The sequence below is a fragment of the Suricata suricatta genome, chromosome 9, assembly GCF_006229205.1.
Source record: "Suricata suricatta isolate VVHF042 chromosome 9, meerkat_22Aug2017_6uvM2_HiC, whole genome shotgun sequence".
Taxonomy (NCBI): Eukaryota; Metazoa; Chordata; class Mammalia; order Carnivora; family Herpestidae; genus Suricata; species Suricata suricatta.
This window is the reverse complement of record NC_043708.1, coordinates 109,713,652-109,735,230: the sequence shown is the minus strand read 5'-3', so window position 1 is coordinate 109,735,230 and position 21,579 is coordinate 109,713,652. Positions and strand designations below refer to the sequence as shown.

The window sequence follows — 21,579 nt, the reverse complement described above, 5'->3', positions numbered from 1 at the left end:
AAACAGATGGAGCGACAAAGCACAGGATATCCTCCTATGTTTGAGGAAGCCAAACTGCCCTAATGTCATCATTCAGCAAAGTCTCACAATATTCACAGAGGAAAACTGAGCTGTGTACTAGGCATCCCCCAGTCCACCACGTGGAATATTCTTCATTCAAAGCTGAAGAAGACATCTTATCTTCTGCAAATGATACAAGCCCTAATGGTGGTAAATAAAGCAAAAATGATACGACCATTGCTGCAGTTTTAAAAATCATGAGGAACACAAAGTGGACTTTGCAGGTCACTTCACGTTCAAGGATAAGGCTATATCCCAAGTAAGTGGAGAGATGGATCATCACAATGTACAACTGTGGGATGCTGCCATCCTACTAAAATAGAATGTGTAAGGGATCCACCAAAAATTCATATTTTTTAAATATTCTGACCTATTGTTCATGTTGTTTCGCCCCACTAGAATACTGAAACTCCATGATGATACGGATTTCTGTCTTTGTGTACTGCTATAGCCCTAGCACTATGTAATAATTGCTCAATAAATATCTGTTAAATGAATAAATTATGCCTATGTTGATATTCAGTAAATATTTGTACAAATTTATTATGTCTATGTAGGTATTATTCACAGGTAAATTATGAAATAACCTTCCCTTATATTTCCTTTCTTTTACAATTCTTTGACAAGACACTGTCTTCTTTATTTTGTTTCTAAATACCAATTCAAACAAACTTTCAAGCAAAATGATTGTTATTTTCTCTTTTCAAAAATTTCCAGGGCGCCTGGGTGGCTCGGTCGGTTAAGCATCTGACTTCGGCTCAGGTCATGATCTCACAGTTCATGGGTTTGAGTACCATGTCAGGTTCTGTGCTGACAGCTCAGAGCCTGGAACCTGTTTCAGATTCTGTGTCTCCCTCTCTCTCTCTGCCCCTCCCCCACTCACGCTCTGTCTCTATCTCAAAAAATAAACTATATATTTTTTTTTAATTTCCTACATGTGTGTGTTGAGAATAAAGAACGCACCTTTATAAAATTAGTTTTATAGAGGGCTATAAGAAGTTAATATTTTCTATTTCCTTAAATCTCCTCTGCATATGTTCTTTACCCTCTCTGAAAAACCCTCCACACATTTCTCTATAAATTTAGCTGGTCTCAACCCAATTTCCCCAGTTAAAAATGCTTTATAATACTGGTTAATCTCAATCCTTTGATCCACTTTGATTCCCAAAACAGAATCCTAAACCCCTTCAGTACATTTCTGCATTTCCTACTGCTAAAGAACATTCAATAAATGTTTAATTTATTGAACCTGATGAATTTCTGTGAGATTGAAGAAGCTTGAGGGTACAAAAATTAATGTAAAACTACAAAGATAAAGAAATATACTGCATATTAAACCATAATGCATAAAACCTACCAGCAGTGTGGGTCCCTGGGAAATGAAGAAATGACCTGATATAACGATGGTGAGAACAAGATACCCAGATTCTTCACTGGAGTCAAAAACCTTGAAAAAGAAAAACACAATGAAAGAAATGTGCTGTAATACCAGTAAATGTATAATATCTTCTCACACTGAGCTTCCTACTCTGAAGATTTCCTTTCCTTCTGTTTAATCTGTAGGGGCACCTGGGTGGCTCAGTCAGTTAAATGTCCAATTTGGCTCCGGTCATGATCTCACAGTTCATGACATTGAGCCGCACATCAGGCTCTGTGCTGACAGCTCAGAGCCTGGAGCCTGCTTCAGATTCTGTGTCTCCCTCTCTCTCTGCCCCTCCCACACACGCTCTCTCTCGCTCTCTCTCTAAAAAATAAACATTTTTTAAAAATTACAAATTTGCAATCATTTACTTATAGTTTCAAGTTTCTCCTCTACAGGGGCTAACAGCCAGCTTTTAAAAATAAAACTAAAACATGTATTTTGAAATGAATACTAGATTAAAAATAAGGAGATGTGGGCCCTGAGCCAATCACTTTTCAGTAACATTTTAATAAGTCATTAATTATCTTTGAGCTTCAATTTCCTTTCTGTAAAATGGGGAGAATGCCCTACAGGGTTGCTATGAGACTTCAGAGTCCTCCTTTCATCAGCCATATAATCCATTTTTACAATCCCTCAAAACCTGGTGCTTTCCTTTGCATGAACTTTAATTTGTCAATGTCACTCTTAAAACATGGTGCCCAAAACTGACCTTAATGCAATTGGTGTGGTCTAACAATCTATTTTTTGCACTAATACAGCCAACAATCACATTAACCCTTTGAGGGGGTAGTCCCATTTGAGGAATGATCTAATATCAGCAAAACCTCTTGAAACTTCATCACTTATATTGGTAAATCAGACTTTCATTTTCTTCATCTGAACCTAAATGTAAAGACCTTGCATTTATTCTCATTATATTTTATCTTGGTAAGTTTGGTTCATAGTTTTGGTGGGAAGTTGAGGCAATAAAATAAAGATGTCAAGGAGGACATGACTGATACAGAAGAGTAGAAGGATTTGGGTCTTAAGTGACTACCCTGTATAGCTGGGTTTCACATACTGTAAGGTAAACATCCTTATATAAACAATAAGATGACCTTATGGATTCACCTCAATGCTCAAAGCTCAAAACAATGAACACATACCTAACTCAAGTATGATTTTACAAGGTTACTACATTCTATTGAGAAATAATGTTCTTATAGTTTCATATGTGGGGTTTACTGCTTTAATGCTATATTTCAACTTAAGATTTTCTACTGAGTTTCCTCTAATTCACTTTAAATTCCAATCTTAAAAAAAAAAAAACCTAAAGGATATTTTAGATGTCAAGGAAGGTATGCTAAACTCTAAACTTCAGTGGTTGTGATTCTGCCTTTTCCCCAGTATTAGGAACTCAGCTATTTGTAGGATACTCTTCTTGCCACAGTTTAAATGGGTTATCTTTATGCTTCAAGACCACTTAAAACCACAAGAATAGCTAGGCGTCAAGAAGAGCTTTCAAAACTAGAGCCAGATCAACAAATTCTTTGGGAGGCTGTATGTTAACATGACTGTTTTGGTTTTTTTTTTTTTTTTAAGAAATGTAATATACATCCTGAAAATACTCCAAAAAGTGTCCCATACTTAAATGTACAACTCAGTGAATGACGATAATGCAAACACATAATAATTACCACCCAGGTGAAGAAACAGAACATTGCCAGCCTTCCAGAAGGTACCCTAGTACTGTCTTGCAATCACTACTTGCTCCTTCCTCCCCTAAGATAGCTTGATTTCTACCACCACAGTTTACCTTTATTCATAAGAATAGAATCATATAGAATTATTTTGTGTCTCATTTCATCAATGTTGTTGCATGTACCTAGTTCGTTCATTTTCTTTACTGTATAATACGACTCAATGACTATACCACAATTTATTTTTTTATTCTTTTGTTGATGACTATTGTCTTTCAGTTTAGGTCTACCCCTAACAATGCTGTTATGAACATTTTTTTATATGTCTTTTGTTGGGTAGGAACAATCACTATGGAAATCCCAATTCTTCCCAAATTACTTTTTAAGTTTTTCAAGTGGGGACCAGTGACTTCCAAGAGAATCCCAGGAGACTTCTCCCCTGAACTCCAAACTGCTACAACCAATTGCCTACTCATGATCCCCACTTAAAGGTCCAATAGTCATTTTAAAATTAACAGCCCCTAATTCCGAGTCCAAACCTTCCACTCATTCATTTGTTCATTCAATATTTACAAAGTGTTGAGCAAGTGACATCTGTTGCCTATCACCAGGAGTAGAAATCCAATCATTTCTGCCCACTGCATTTTGGTACTGGAGTCACTATGGAAAATGCAACACAGTCAATTACTGGATGGAACAGCTCTTTACTCACATACAGAATAAACAGAGCAAGAATAGCATCAGTAGTGGGGGTCAGTTCCCCCTGGCAGGGGAAAGAGAGCAGGTCCCTCTCAGCAGCCATACAGAGCAGGTGACCTGTGCTCACACCTCTGCTACAGCAGAAAGACCCCATTCTCTGCCCCTAGAGGGACAGATACAGCAGTAGGAGTTGTCTGAGTGCCATATAATACTTGGGCAGAACAAAGGAGCACAGGCTGTGAGGACTCTCTCTGTTGAAGTATCCCAGGCTTCAGGCACATTCTTATGGTCTTGGCCAAAAGGGGCTGAAAGACTACATGCACAAAAGACTGCCTTCCCAACACAAAGCACATACCATGTGCCAGGCTGCTGTAGGTATCTGACTCCCACAGTTTCACATCAAAGAAAATAATTCTTAGGTAAATTATGGAATCATTCTTAAATCCTGCCCTTTCCTCATACCCAAATCAATCCATCAGCACATCCTTCATGTCTATCTTCAAAATATTCAGAAGCCAACCACTTCTCACAGGTCTGGTCTGAGTTATCATCTCTAGTTGTATTAATAATAAATACATAATAACCTGCTAACTGGCTCTCTCTTTCTGTTTTTACTCTCCCTCCCCACATAGTTTATTCTCAATAAAGTACCCAGAGTGATTCTTTTTCTTTTTTTAAGTGTATTTATTCTGAAAGAGAGGGAGGGAATGTATGAGCAGGCAAGGGCAAAGAGACAGGGAGGAGGCAGAGAATCCCAAGCAGGCCTGACATGGGGCTTGATCCTGTGAACTGTGAGATCATGACCTGAGCTGAAACCAAGAGCCAGACACTTAACTAACTGAACCACCCAGGAACCCCCTCCAAAGAGATCCTTTTAAAACCTAAGTTAAATCAGGTTATTCCTAGTTCAAAGCCCTTCAGTAGCCCTGCATCTCATTACAGAAACTCGTGCAAAGATTTTATAACCCAGCCCCCACTGCCCCTCTGTTCTCACCACCTTGGTGCACTCTGCTCCACCCACACTGCCTCCTTGCTGCTCCCTAAACCTACTAGGAAAATTCATGATTGTAAATCTCAGAGCTTTTTCAGTCCTGTTCTATCTAAAATTCTCTTCTCTTAGACTCACAGAACTCACTCCTTCATCTTCTTCAGGTCTTTGCTTAAATATCACCTTTTCAGGTAATACCTTTCCTGACCATCCTACTGAATCTGCCACCAACTCTCTTTACCCAAACCAGATGGCTCCTATTCCTTTTTCCAGCTTTCCTTTCCTCCATAGTTCTTTCCACTTTTGTTACTTTATATTTACTTGTTATCTACCTATCTTCTTTAAAATGTAATTGATAAATGGGATTATAAACAATACTCAATCTTAAAGTCAGAATAAGAATAAAAAGGGAACAAAGAATAGATGGGACAAATACCAAACACCAAGGTTATACACTTATACCCACCCTATCAATGATCAATCACATTAAGTGTAAATAGCTTAAATATCCCAATAAAAGGCAATCTGACAATAGAAAAAATATATAAGGCACAACTATATCCTGCCTACAAGAAATGCATTTTATTTTATTTTATTTTTATGTTAATTCATTTTTGAGAGAGAGAGAAAGAGAGAGCACATGCAGGCGAAGGGCAGAGAGAGGGAGACACAGAATCCGAGGCAGGCTCCAGGCTCTGAGCTGTCAGCACAGAGCCTGATGTGGAGCCCAAACTCATGAACTGTGAGATCATGACCTGAGCTGAAGTAGGAGGCTCAACCAACTGAGCCACCCAGGCACCCCAAAAAATGCATTAGTATTTTCTAATGTTTATTTTTGAGAGAGAGAGAGAGAGAGAGAGACAGACAGACAGACAGACAGAGCATAAGTGGAGTAGGGGCAGAAAGAGTGGGAGACATAGAATCCAAAGCAGGCTCCAGGCTCTGAGCTGTCACCACAAAGTCCGATATAGGGCTCGAACCCATGAAATATGAGATCATGACCTGAGCCAAAGTCTGATGCTTAACCAATTAAGCCACCCAGGCACCCCGTATTTTAAATATAAAAACATGACCAGGTTAAAAACTAAAGAGTGGGGAAAATATACCATGTGAATATCAGTCAAAAGAAATATCTAACATTAGAAAGAATATCAAAAAGTATAGAGGAGGTCATTTCATAGCAATAAAGGAGTACGTTAATCAAGAGACATAATTGTCCTAAACATTTATGTCCGCAATAACAGAGCTTAAAAATACATGCAACATTAATTGATAGAACTATAGGGGAATAGACACAGCCACAATTACAATCAGAGAGGTCAATACCATTCTCTCAAAAATTGACAGAACAAGTACATAGAAAATCAGCAAATGTATAGTAGACTTGAACAACGCTATCATCCAACATAACCTGATTGACATTTATAAAACACTTCACCCATACCAGCAAAAATACAGATTCTTCTCAAGTGTACAGAGAGCATTTACCAAGATAAACAAAATTCTGGGCCATAAAACAAGTCTTGATAAATTTGTAAGTATGTTCTCTGAGCACAATTAAACTAGAAATCAGTAACAGAAAGATCTCTGGGGGAAAAAAATCTCCAAATATTTGAAACTAAGTAATATTTGAAACTAAACAAATATTTGAAACTATACGTCTAAATAATTTAAGTTACTCCAAATCTGGGACCTCTTGGAATTTATATTTGTGTTTAAAATTGTGTTTTTAAAAATTGTAAGTGTAATTAACAAGATGAAACATTTTTGTTGAAGTGCAAATTTTAGTTCATACTCAAAATATTTTACTGAGCTTGAATAACTTTAACATTTTAAATTAACATTTTAAATTATTAAATGTTTCCAAACTAAAGAACAAAAAAAAGAATAAAACAGCAATTTTATCATTAGTTGCCTAAATTGTACCACTGGAGATTCAGGTTTTTTAATCATTTGTTAGTTTGCGGGTGATTATAAAGTATCAGCCTCTAACCAAAGAACCAAAGTTCGGTTAACAAGATGTAAAACCAATTGACTAAGGAGTTGTGCTTTTTTTCCTGCCTTATATGATAATGCTTATTTCCTTTTTCTCATTGATTTTACTGCCATAAGTGTAATAATGAGGCTCAATAAAAGAGTTTACTATTTATAGTAAATGAATAATTTCATTTGTGAAAATTTTATGAAAATAATGTCATCATTTAGGGGAGTGGAGTGTTAAAAAGTTATCCATTCTGGGTGTCAGATGCTCTAGGCACATCACATACCATAATAAATCAAAAATAACCTAGTAAATCAGAAAGTGCTAGGAGGTAGGGAAACCGTAAAGGAGGGTCAAGAAAACAGAAGTGTAAAGACAGGGCATGAAAGTTACAATAGAAATATGTGATCAGAATAGGCATCATGAGAAGGTGATGCTTGAGTAGACCTGAAGGCATGAGTTAAACAGATACCTGGGAATATAATACTTACTATTTTTCAGATGTTATAATCCTTCATCTAAAAAAATCCTAAAAGTGGGGCACCTGGGTGGCTCAGTTGATTGAGTGTCCGGCTTCAGCTCAGGTCATGATCTCATGGTTTGTGGGTTCAAGCCCCCCCGTTGGGCTCTGTGCTGAAAGCTAGCTCACAGCCTGGAGCCTGCTTCAGATTCTGTGTCTCCCTCTCTCTCTGACCCTCCCCTGCTCATGCTCTCTCTCTCTCTTTCTCTCAAAAATAAATAAAACATTAAAAAAAATTTTTTTTAATCCTAAAAGTATGCTCATACATTCTGAAAATATCTAATTAGAGATTTCTAAGGAGTTAGGAAAAACAGTAGTTTGCATCCTTACAGTTTTTCCTTCCCAAATCCAAACCAAATACCAATTACCTTTCCGTGAGCAGTTATTAAAAATCAGCATCCAGGGATGCCTGGGTAGCTCAGTTGGTTAAGCATCCAACTTTTCTTGGTTTTGGCTCAAGTCATGATCTTATTGTTTGAACTCTGCATCAGGCTCCATGATGATGGTACAGAACCTGCTTGGGATATTCTCTCTCCCTCTCTCTGCCCCTCCCACACTCACATGCGTATGCATTCTCTCTCATTCTCTCTCTCTCTTGCTCTCAAAATAAGTAAATAAACATTTTTAAAATAAGAAAGAGGGGCACCTGGGTGGCTCAGTCGGTTAAGCCTCCGGCTTCCGCTCAGGTCAGATCTCACGTTCGTGGGTTCGAGCCCCGCGTCAGGCTCTGTGCTGACAGCTAGCTCAGAGCCTGGAGCCTGCTTCTGGTTCTGTGTCTCCTTCTCTCTCTGCCCCTCCCCCTCTCATGCTCTGTCTCTCTCTCTATCAAAAATAAATAAAACATTAAAAAAAAATTTTTTAAAGAAAAAAAGAAAGAAAAATCAGCATTCGGGGCACCTGGGTGACTCAGTCGGTTAATTGTCAGGCTGTCGGGACTCTTGATTTCAGCTCAGGTCACAATCTCATGATTTGTGAGATCCAGCCTGTGTCCGGCTTTGCACCAACAGCACGGACCTGCTGTTGCTCTCTCCACCTCCTCTCCCTGCCCTACCCCTGCTCACTTGCATGTGCACAGGTGCACACACTTCCTCTCCAAAAACAAAACAAAACAAAAAACTGGTCCTTCTCTTTTAGAAATAATTGAAATAATTGATGAAATGGTATGCTGTCTGAGATTTGCTTCAAAATAACACAATGAACATACATGAAACCAGATTGGTCACAAGTTAATAACCATTGAAGGTGGTGACACATACATGTGAGTTTACTATACTCTTATCTATCGTTGATTATGTCTGACTTTCTTTATAATAAAAAGTTTTACAAGAGCCTTCCATTTTCCTTATTGACTAGGTAAAATTATGGTTAAGGAAAGCATTCAGCTTACTACAAAGGACAGGAATACTACATGTAGTGTCCTAACTCAACAAATTCTGAATATCATAATGCCTAATATAATCCAGGCATCTGAGAAAAGAAATTACGTATTTCTGGTTCTTGGGTAATATTTTTAATGAGTGATGATTTAGCATTTTACTGAAATGTTCACATTAGCACAATATGGAAAGCTCAAAGAAAAATGTTATCTCTAATGACTAAGTCATCAGAGAAAAAGACATTAATTTTAATGTGCCAGAGAGAACATTTATCATGTTCACATCCTCACTTCTTTTAGTTCCTAACCTAAATGTGGCTTAAGATTTAGGTCATCAAAAAAGTATGCATGGTATTGGCATAAAAACAGACATATAGACCAACAGAACAGAATAGAGAACCTAGAAATAAACTCATGCATATACAGTCAATTAATATTTGACAAGGAAGTCAATAATCCTCAGTGGAGAAAAGACAGTCTCTTCAATAAAGGGTGCTGGGAAAACTGGATATTCACATGCAAAAAAACAAAACTAGTATCCCATCTTACATCACTCATAAAAATTAACTCAAAAGGGACTGAAGACTTAACTGTAGGACCTGAAACCATAAAACTCCTAGAAGAAAATACAGGGATAAAGCTCTTTGACATTGGTCTAGGCAATGATTTTTTTTTTTTTTTTGCATATGACAGACACCTAAAGCACAAGAAACAAAAGCAAAGATAAACAAGCAGACTATAGCAAACTAACAAGTTTCTCCATAGCAAAATAAATGATTAACAAAGTAAAAAGACAACCAATGGATGGGACAAAATATTTGCAGACCACATATCTAACAAAGAGTTAACATCCAAAATATATAAGCAGCTCATACAACTCAATAGCAAAAAGCCAAGTAATCCAATTTTTAAATGGGCAAAGGACCTGAAAAGACACTTTCCCAAAGATGTTCAAAAGGTACATGATATAGGGCTCAATGTCACTAGTCATCAGAGAAACATAAATCAAAATCACAATATGTTATCACTGTGTTAGAATGGCTATTATAAAAAAGACAACCAGGGTGTCTGGGTGGCTCAGACGGTTAAGTGGCCAACTTCGGCTCAGGTCATGATGAGGTTCCTGAGTTCAAGCGCCACGTAGGGCTCAGTGATGACCGCTCAGAGCCTGGAGCCTGCTTCGGATTCTGTGTCTCCCTTTCTCTCTACCTCTCCCCTGCTCACGTGCTCTCTCTGTCTTTCAAAAATAAATAAATGCTAAAAAAAATTTTTTTTAAAAGACAAGAGATAACAAGTGCTAGCAGGGAAACGGAGAAAAGGGAGCCCTTGTACACTGTTGGTGGGAATGTAAATTGGTACAACTACAAAAGAAAACAGTACAGAGGTTCCTCAAAAAAAAAAATTAAAAGAACTACACATCACCTAGCAAATCCACTTTGAGGTACATATCTGAAGAAAATGAAATCCCAATCTTAAAGAGATATCTGCACCTCTATGTTTACTGCACCATTATTTAAGATAGCCAAGACCTGGAAACAATCTGTCAAGAGACAGATGAAAGGATAAAGATAATTTGAGACATATATAGACAATGGAGTGTTATTCAGCCATAAAAAGGAAGGAAGTCCTGCCATTTGCAACAATATGGATGGAACCTAAGGACATTATGCTAAGTGAAACAGGCCAGACACATTAAGATAAATACTGGATGATTTTACCTACATGTGAAATCTAAAAAAAAAAAAAAAAAAAAAGCAAACTCATAGAAACAGAAAACAGACTGGTAGAGAATAGAAGTGGGCAAAATAGGTGAAAGATGGTCAAAAGGTACAAGCTTCCACTTATAAGTTCTGGGGACATAATATACAACATGATGACTACAGCTAACAATACTGTATCATATATTTGAAAACTTCTGGGGGTAGATCTTAAAAATTCTTATCACAAGGAAAAAATGTATAACTATGTAACATTACAGACATTACCTAAACTTACTGTGGTAATCATTCCACAATATAGATTTTAAATCATTATGCTGTATATCCAAAACTTATACAGTGTAAAAATTATATCTCAATAAAACTGGGGGAGGGGAGATTTACATCAATCTGACCTGTCTATTGTGGTATTTTGACATCAATATAGAAAAAAGCACTAAGATATAGAGCCCATCTATTACAGGTTGGCTTTCCAGGCACAGTTTACACATTGGTTAATTCAGATATATGCATATTTTTTACATTCTAATATTTTACATGCATATATTTGTGCAAGACTGCACCATAATACTGAAGTTAAATAGAAAACAATTAAAAGAAATACAGAAATATAAATATAGATATAGAATATAAATATAGAAAAATATTTCAAATGTACTTAAATCTTAGATGAGAGGTTAAAATAGCATTACTCTTCAGATGTGACAAATTATGTACTCAATTAAGGGTTTTTGGTTTTTTTCCTACTTTTGAGACCCTCAGAAAGTGTCACAACTGTATACATTGGCCCTATGGGATTTATGCATTACAAAATATGAAAAACATGCAAAACTGCTCAGTAGGCTATCAGCTGCTTCCCTCTCTGTAGCTGAAGTGCCTCATAAATTATTTCAACAAACTAGTAGAGTATATATACTAATGAAAGTGATCCTGCTACATGCCCATTACCAAACTGTAAAATTCAGTATTTTGGTTTTGCTGTTTCATAGAAATGCTAAGTGTTAACAGTAACAATAATAAAAACAATTACAAGAGCATAACACCCAGACAAAAAAGCCCAAAAAACAAGTAATGAAATATACCTATTGCCATATAGTAACTATGCACTAAATAACAGAGGGGTTTTTTTGGTTATTGCTATTGTTATTAGAAAATGCCTTTGAGTTCCAACCAGGGACCCCAGGAATAAGCCTTCATTTCTTAGCAGTCTCCAGATTCAGAAAAGTACGTGGTGTACTTCTAGCTGTTCTCTAATATTCATTTTCCTGTCTACATGGTAATAGAATGCTGGGCTTTAGCTGGACACACGATCTTGTGGAATACAGACTACATATGCCAGCTGCCCACGCGGTTACGATGGCCACAGGGCCAAGTCCCGGTCACGTGCTGTAGGAGGCAGTATCTTGTGGCAGCTTACAGGAAATCTCCCTTAGGAGACAGCTTGTGTATATCCCTTTTTTACTTCTTGATCCCTTTCTCCACCAAGCTGTCTAGAATATCAATTCTATCTTGGACTATTAGACCATGGTCACATGGCGCAGAGGAACAAAACAAAAGGCTCCTCAGTTCCTGACCCTGGGGAATGTCATACCAGCCCTGCACTTTTATGTGGAGAATAAGAAGCTTTCATCTTATTTAATCCACTGATATTTCATATTTTCTGTTACTCAGAGTCAATATCAATTCTAATTAATACAAAATACCACCTGTTAACTCTTTAAGAAAAGCAAGCTGCATGAAAGAATAATAACTCTCAATGATACTCCTCCATCTACGTTAAGAGAAGATACCAACGTGTGCAGCAGAACGAGGACTGGCTTGTGTTAAGACTTGAGTTTTAGAACTGATTCTTCTACTTCCTACATAAACCTCCGGCAAGCCATTTAACCTAGGCAGGCCTCAGCTTCTTCTATAAAATGATAGTAAGACACATCTAGAAAGCTGTGAGAATTGGAAGAGGTTTACAAAAATACTCTACAAATTACAAAGAGCTATAGTATCAGTATTTGTCAGTTATTCCCTCTTGCCCACCCTACCTTCAGAACTGGAGCATGAGAATGGACTGCAGTACATAAACATAACCTGGAGTGTCACCCCCCCCAGACTGGTTCATTAGGTCTAGCACAGGAACCGAAAACTGCATTTTCAACATGCACCCCAAGAGACTGTGGAAAGCAAAGTGCCCAGTACACCTTGAGAAACACTGCTCTATGATCGGCCCTCCCATCCTTGTAATCCTGTGCTTGATGCTCTGATAGTTTAAGACTGTGATGAGGGGCACCTGGATGGCTTAGTTTAAGCATCTAACTTCGACTTCGGATCAGGTCATGATCTCACAGCACATGAGTTTGAGCCCCACTTCAGGCTCTCTGCTGTCAGCATGGGGGCTGGCTTCAGATCTTCAGTCTCCCTCTCTCTCTGCCCCTCCCCCATTGGCATGTGCTCTTTCAAAAATAAACAAACATTTAAAAAAAAAGACAGTGATGAAACATAAGGAAAGCTCCATAGCCTCTCTGGTGTCTCACTAAGTGCTAACTACCCAATAGATAATTTAATAATTTTTGAATTGATAAACTGAAGTGGAGAATGAAAAAGTGGAACCAAATCAGATGACCCACCATGGACTACCATTTCTGGCCAACAAAATAACAGGGACCAAATTGACCTTCCTGTCTGAAACCACTAAAAAAACGGTAAATTAGAGGAAACAACAGTTCTCAAAACACTGGATATTAGGTAATAAAAAACATGATTCCTGAGAAATAACAGGAAGCAAAGGTGAGCCTTACAATCGCCCTAGATTACCTCTTGGAGAAAGTTTCCAGGCCGAAGTAGAAAGAGGAGGAGCCCAGGCAGAACCGGGTGAGGTGTCCCTGAGTTGAGGGGACAGAGCTGTGAATCCAGGAAGCACAGTGTGGCTACAATTCACAGGACAGAACACCAGAGAAAGAACTCCCAATGCCTGCAGAGACTCAACTCTTCAGCATGTATGTGAGGCTGGGCAAAAAACCACCTGAAAGGATTTAAGAGAACAATCCAGAGGCCTCACATAGGGCAAGGTAGGACCTGTTCTCATTAGCTCAGGTGAAAACCCTCAATTTACAGAGCATTGGGTAGAACAGTCCAAAGAGTTTTGCCTCAGGAGTGGGGAAAAATTAGCCCTAGATCAAATACTACTCTGGTCCCACCTGACAAAGCTTAAAAGTAAGACCTGAAAGGATCAAACTGTTTCCAGAAAATCCGTGAGAGACAAAGAGACCATGCACCAGTGGGGAAGGAGAGCAGAGAGAGAGAGAGAGGGAGATACAGAATCGGAACCAAGCTTCAGGTTCTGAGCTGTCAGCACAGAGCCCGAGTGGGACCGGAACCCATGAGCCCCAAGATCATGACCTGAGCCGGAGCTGGATGCTAAACTGACAGAGCCACCCAGGCATCCCCTCCTCAAGTGATTTTATGCACAATGAAATCTGAATAGCAAAGTTTTAAATCCTTGATCTTTTTCTATACTTTTAAAATACAGTATTACAAAAAGTTTATTTGCTTCCAAATGCTGATTGACTTATCTCCAGATAGTAACTCATCATTAAGAATAACTCAATTCAGGGGCGCCTGGGTGGCTCAGTCAGTTGAGCAACTGACTCTTGGTTTCAACCCAGGTCATGAACTCAAGGTTTGTGAGTGTGAGTTTGAGCCACATCAGGCTCTGTGCTAACAATGCAAAGCCTGCTTGGGATTCTCTCTTTCCCCCTTCTCTGCCCCTGCCCGCCTCAAAAAAAAAAAAAAAAAAAAAAAAAACAACAACCTTTTTTTAAAGAATAATTCATTTCAGACAATAAATCAAAATGATATACATATATTAGATGTTCTCTATACAATATTATGTCTCAGACTTGACCTCCCCTCTCAACCAGGATTTCAAGTCATAGAAGACTTGCTGTACTATCCATGTTTTCTCTTGAGTCAACATTTCTGTGAGCATTAGCATGTGGCCACTGTGACGAAATCTCTGTAATTAAACAACTATATAGAACAATACCAGCTTGGTTCCCCCCATAGTTTCAGGAAAAAATGAAAAACTCAAAATAGTTTCAACCAAGGTTGAGCTTGAAAGTTCTCTAGGGAAAAGATGGCCAGAATGACTCTATCCTCCACAATAATATATTTTTGTGCTTTACCTGACACATATTTTTTACTGCAGGTACCACATATTTTTAAAATAAGAAATTCACATGGGACTTAGTACAGTTCTTTAGATGGCTCATCTTTTATTATTACTATTACACAATAGTCACAGTGCACATAAAATAGAACAAATCTTGTTTTCTCTTTCGTTTTTCCAAAAAGAAAAATGACAGACCTAGGCTGAAACTGATCACAGCAGGTAGGATGCTTCAGCACAGATTCAAAGGAAGGTACAAATGTTCAGTTTTCAAAAGCACTGCAAAAGCCAACTTCATCTCTTGTCACTGGAGCCGTGGCTTTATGCCAAACATTTGAGAACTGTTGAAAAGTGCCATTCCTCATAAGCAATTATGAAGAGCTTTGCAAAAAGAAGGGGAAAATAACTGTAATAACAATGAACTCCTTACAATAGCCAAATGTCCATGGCCTCTGGGCTGCAGGATAAGAATCCAAGAATTACCCATATACATCTGAGCCAATGCACCCAACACGGATGCCTTAGCAGAAAGGGTTTGAAGGGGTGTTAAGAGAAGGTGTGAAGGAACATGTTGGGCAATCTCAGAAATTAAATACATCCTCAAACATGCCCAGGTTTTTTAGAAGACACAATTACAGATCAGTCATCCTTCTGTTTAACTTTACTCATGCCTTTTTGCATTTGCAGCCTACATAAATTTTCAGAATTAGATAGCATTCTACAAGAGTAAAACTAGGTATTGAACTCCCTTTTTATGGCCCTAAACATATTGATTTCAAGCTTTAAGTAGTGCCCCTAGCTCTAATATTCAAGAATTTGGTGAACAATTCATTATGCCCCATCCCGACTCTCATCCAGAGCCTGGTCACTCAGAAGAATGGTCTAGGCATGCTGACCCCACTCCCTCACCTACCCGCCACTCTTCAGCCCACTGCATCTGGCTTGCACCATTCACTCCACTGAAACTTCTCTTAGTAAAGACCATATGGACCTTCATGTGGCTAAATCCAATGCACATCCCTTCGTTATCATTTTTCTCCACTTTGCAGCATCATTCAAAAAAGTTCACTGTTCTCTCTCTCTTAAAATATCTTTCTGTAGCTTTGACAGACCTGCTCTCTCCTGGGTGCCTTCGAAATCCCTGTCCCTTGTCAGTCTTCTTTAGGGAATCTGTCTACTCTACCTGACCTACAAATGTTGGACCATCTTGGGACTTGGTCCTGGAATTTCATGTAATCTCATAACTATAAATATCACCGTCATGCTGATGGCACACCTTCATCCTGATAACACATTTACAGCTCCAGCCCAGATCTTTCTTTTACACCAATATACTCAACTACCTACTCAACACCTCCACATGAATGTTTCATACATACATTTAAACTCAATACATCCAAAACGGAAGCCTCGGAGCTTTCTCTCACTGTTCCTCCTCAATGTTTTCACTTCCCTTACCATCTACCCAGCTGCTCCTGCTAGAAGCCCAGAAGTCCTTTACTCTCACACCCATATCCAATCAACCTCCAAATCCTATCATTTTGGCCTCCAAAATATAGTTTTAATATGCCCAGTTTCCCCAACCTCACTGTCATCCTCTGCAACACTCTCTCCCACTCTAGTCCAAGTCATTATCATCACCTGCCTGCTGCAATGGCAATTCTAAGTGATCTTCCTGCATCTACTCATATTCCCTTTCCACCCTGTCTTCAGACTTCAGCAAATGATCTTTTAAACAAGAAAATTCTCCTACTTAAAACCCATCAGTGGCTTCCAACTGTTTTTAGGATAATGTTCATTCACAAGGCACCTGTATACCTATCTAGACAATCTCACCTTATGCTATCACTCCCTTTGTTCTCTAAGTACCAGCCTTATTCTTTTTCTCTATACATTACACATGCCAGGGTTTTCCAGGTGTAGGGCCTTGCTTGGCACATGCTGCAAACTCTACTTGAAATATTTGTTCTTTTATTCTTTTCCTACCCACTGCTACCCAAACCACACTACCACACACATGCACAGGCACAATCCAAAACTTCGGGGTCCACATCTAATAGTCAAACCAGACTGAAAGGAACTGAAGGATTTGCAACCTTTGGCATTAAATATACCAAATACACCACCACCACAACAAAAAATAACAGCAACCCTTCTATAAATTTATGAGGCACTGTTTTAAGTAATTTATATGAATTGACTTATTTATTGCTCACAACAACCCTACGAGGTGGTTACTATTATTATCTCTATTTTAAGGTAAGTTAAATAAGGTACAGAGAGGATCCACAACTTAACCAAAATCACAGAAATTCAGTGGCAAAGCAAGGATTCAAATTTAGTCCTTCTTCTGTGGAAGGCTTGATTGCCTGTGGCCTGACCACTTGGTTATGGACTATCCAAACCTCCCTTCCACATAAGGGATGTGCAACCGGTCTAAATAATTATAAAGTTATGCAGAGAAATACTATGTACTCCACTAGACTGACAACATAAATAAACGTAGGGACCATGCCGATCTTGTTCACTGATATATATCCCCAGTACCCTGAATAAAATGTAACACGTAACTGATGCTCAATAAATAATCTATATTAAATATATAACTACTCCCTTGCATAATTATTTTGAGAATATATTGTGTCCAATCATGAGATTTTATATAGATTTTTTTTTCCTGTTAGCTGTAGGCTAGTCAGTCCATTAGGCCCGCAGTGTCCCCTCCTCCTGCCTGCATGGCACTCGAGGACTGGACCCTGCGTGGCATTTGGCCACGGTCTACTCTCCCTCCCCCACCCCACGGGAGTGGGCGCTTCTCGGCCTTTCCTGCCCTCAGGCCTCACCTTCCATGTGAGGGAAGACGCTGTCCCGGTGTCCTGACCGGGACCAGGCGGCTCTCCGGTGCCTGAGGGCATGAAGCGCCCGTACCGCTGCAGAGGCCACTGGGCCGAGCCTCCTCCTGGGAACGCGAGGCCCTCCGACTCTTTTCCCGCCTCCGCCATATCAAGCTTCCCGACATGCACTGCAGGCGGGTGCCTGCCAATCTGTGCAGCCAGCCAATCAGGAAGAGAGGTGGCTCAAAGCCCACCTTCCCCACACATGGAAGCCAATGGACGGACCCGAAGACTACTGCAGGCTCCTGGTGCTGTGGGCATCACGCTGAAACCTGTGACCTTCGCCTCTTCGTTGGCAAAGTGGAGATAGTAACTTCCACCTTGAGGAGGGGCTGGGATGCTGGTAACTAGTAGTTGTCCTCGCCGCTGCATCGTTGGAAACGTCACCTTCCCTCAGGCAGCTCATGTCACGGTCCAGCCGCTCAGACTGGGACCTTTCTGTAAACTGGCTGACTCCCTATAACTTCTACGCGCTGAGACTAGGCCCGCTGAACGATGCTGCATGTACAAGTGTTTTTCCCTTACTCACAGCAGCCTTTCAGATGACAATGTCCCTTCCCACCCTAAACCCATCACAACACAGCATCAATTCCCGCCATTCTGGAAGTAAGGCTAGTTTCTCCTCCTTCTGTGACCCCGTGGACGTACTCCCTCCAGACTCTCAAGTTCTCGCCAAAAGAAAGTAGCAAATGAGTAGCATGCTGCCGGCAATGGAAGGTGTGCCTCAATCAAACAGCAGGTGCAACTAAATGACAGGTGTGGGTGATTTATAGTCGACAAAGTACCTCTACATCTGTTCTTTCATTTGTCCTCCCAACAACCTTGTGAGTTAAAGAAGCAAAACAGAGACTGTTTGCCCCCATTGAATAGATGGGAGGTAAAATAAGGCCTTAAGGGTAAAAGCGATTTGTCCATGTTATACAACCAGAGCAAAACTGTGGTCTCCACAATCTCTCCAAGTGCCTGCCCCATTTGCAAATATTTTAGGTAGTCACCGAGTCTGTGTTAAGTCAGAAGCAGAGTATACAGGGGATGGAGACTATGTTTACCAAACACATAAAACGGAGTTGTAATGCAAATAATTTTTTAACATTTATTTATATTTGAGGGGAGGGGGGTTGGCAGAGAGATGGAGACAGAATCTGAAGCAGGCTCCAGGCTCTGAGTTGTCAGAACAGAGCCCATCACAGGGCTTGAACTCACAAGCCACGAAATCATAACCTGAGCTGAAGTCAGTAGCTTAACCGACTGAGCCACATAGGTGCCCAGTGCAAGTAATTTTTTTAGTGTTTATTCTTGAGAGAGAGAGAGACAAAGCATGAGCAGGGGAGGGGCAGAGAGAGAGACAGAGAGAGAGAGAGGCAGACAGAATCCAAAGCAGGCTTTAGGATCCATGCTGTCAGCACAGAGCCTGATGTGGGACTCACAAACTCCGAGATCATGACCTGAGCTGAAGTCGGACACTCAACAGACTGAGCCACCCAGGCACCCCGCAAATAATTTTTAAAACTGCATGTCAAAGGGTAGTAAATGCATAGACAATGGTTGGAGAGGTGGTAATTTATTCACCCTTCAAAGCACTGATTTATCCACAGTGTGTAGTTGTGCTAGTCACTCTTTGGTTACAGAAATGGTTAAGGAATATATCTAGCCTTTTAGGACCTCAGGATCTTGTAAGAAAGATGAGAAGTACCTATGATACCTGATAGTTATTGCCAGGTGCAAGGTACAAACCATGTTCTCTAATGATTCAGAGGAAGAATGGCAGTGGCATTTCAGTGTGAACTTGAAGGGTGAGAAAATTTCCTAAGGGAAGACAAAAGAAACTGGTATTCCATATGGAGGGCAAGTTGAGGAGCAGAGTTTCAGGGATGAAGATAGTGCCATAACCAGCCAGGGTGCAAGGTGTTTTAAGGAAGATGAAGTCACAAAGTTGAGTTGGGCAAAAGAGCACTGAACAGCAGCTAAGGAGAGTGAATTTTACTTGGTAGATGATAAGCAGCTTGAAAAATGTGTGTAGGGGAGTGACACTGTTATAATGGTGGTCCAGGGCAGGCTAATTTTTCAGAGGCATACAGAATAAATTGCATTCATGGCAAAGGATACGTGTTCCTTATCTTTTCATTAGCCAGTAGAGCTTGAAAGGGTCAGACTTCCGAAACTGCTTCTGAAGGTCCTCAAATGACACAGCACTACTGCATTTAATGTAGTAGTAAATAGAGATTTGGTTGGAATCCCAGCTTTACCACTTGCCAGCTGTGTGACCTTGGGGAAGTCACTTAACCTCTCTGTAAAATTGGGTTAGCAAATACCTATCTTACAGGGCCACCAGAAGGATAAAATAAGATCATATGAAGGAAAACACTTGGTAAATTACAAAGCAGTACACATGTTGGTGCTTTCTCTTTGCAGGTTAAAGTGACTTTCCATGGGCTCCCCGTAGTCAGGAGGATGGGAATGGGAGCCTGACATTCGGTCTCAGAGGCGCTCACCTTCCAGGTCCAGGGTTGTGGATGTTGTCAGACACCCTTCACAGGAGCAGATGGTGCTCACAGTTGGGACCCTGTCAGTGCCCAAGGACACCCAGGGCCCTGCTGGGTTCCCACCTGCAAGCTCCCTTCCTAGACAATGCACCTGTGCTTGAGCTTCTGGGGCCACCAGTGTCTGCCAAGAACAGATCATGTCTGCAAAGGGAGATATGAGAAAGCCACAGCACAATGCACAGAGGCTTTTAAAAACTTATGATATTAACAAATGTAACTGGAGCATTCACAAGGTCCCAGATGCTGTGCTAGGTGCTGGGGATACAGTAGAGAGCAAACCAGGTATGGCTTCTACCCTCCTGAAGCTTAGAGTCTAGCAGGAGGGCGGAGGGAGTTGGGATGGGGTGCAGAACACTGAGAAAATTCCTCCATATTTTTAATGGTCATTGTATTTTCTTTCTTAAAGATCTATAATATTTACCGAGGTACCATTTTATACAATGAAAGCACAGATATTACATGTTCAATTAAGGAAGGCTGGACACCTCTATACACTCATATAATCACCATCCAAAAAAAGATATAAAAGCCCCAAATTCTCTTAGGAGTGTGCCTTATTCCTGTCAATCTCCAACTCCCAAGGGCAACTGTTGGTCTGATTTTTATCACTATGGCTTGGCTTTCCTGTTCCTGAACTTAACATATATGAAACCATACAGAATGTACCCTTTTATATGGGCTTCCTTTGGTCAGTGTGAATTTGTCTTTTATCTTCATCCCGTGTGATTATGTGTATCAGTAATTCATTCCTTTTTAGGGCTGAATAGCATTCTATTGTATGATTGTGTTGCAATTTGTTCCTCACCTGTTGATGGTCATTTGGGTTTTTCTGGTGCTTTTTTAAAGCTGTTAGGAACTTTTTTTTTTTTTTTTGCACCAGTCTCTTTTATAGATATGTGCTGTCATTTATCTACAATATATACCTAGGAGTGAAATTGCTATATTCTAGAGAGATGTATTTTTATCCTATACAAAACTGCCAAAGAGAGGCACCTGGGTGGCTCAGTCGTTTAAGTATCTGACTCTTGATTTGGGCTCAGGTCTTACAGTTTCTGAGATCGAGCCCCACATCCGGCTCTCCTCTGACAGTGCAGAGCCTGCTTGGCATTCTCTCTCTCCCTTTCTCTCTGCCTCTTCCTTGCTCTCTCTCTCAAGTAATAAATAAACTTAAAAAAAACTGTCAAAGAGTTTGTGGCAGTAGCGCTTGTACAATTCACACTCCTAATAGCAAAATATGAAAGGTCCAGTTGTCCATGCTGACGTTTGCTTTGTCAAATCCTTTTAGTTTAGCAGCTCTAGTGGATGTATAGTGACATATCATTGTAGTTTTAATTTGCATCTTCCTGATGATGAATAACATTGAGCCCCATTTCCAATGGCATACTGGCCATTTGCCTATCTTATTTTATGAAGTGTCTGTTCAAATCATTTGCCGTTACTCATTTGTAAGAGTTCTTCACATATCCTAGATATAAGTCTTTTGTCTGATATATGTGTTGAAAATATTTTTCCCATTCTGCGATTTGTCTTTTCATGCTCT

At 39.8% G+C, this 21,579-nt stretch overlaps 1 protein-coding gene across 1 annotated transcript in view; it reads right to left on the bottom strand.

The window, feature by feature from the left end:
- REC114 (REC114 meiotic recombination protein) overlaps positions 1 to 17,604 on the bottom strand; it is a 112,145-nt gene extending 94,541 nt beyond the window's left edge. The window contains exons 1-2 of the mRNA XM_029952554.1: positions 17,446 to 17,604; positions 1,418 to 1,507 (exon numbers count right to left, since the gene is read on the bottom strand). Of these exons, the coding sequence (XP_029808414.1) occupies positions 1,418 to 1,507; positions 17,446 to 17,604 (249 nt within the window). The remainder of the gene's footprint in view (positions 1 to 1,417; positions 1,508 to 17,445) is intronic.
- Between the last annotated feature and the right edge of the window lie 3,975 nt (positions 17,605 to 21,579).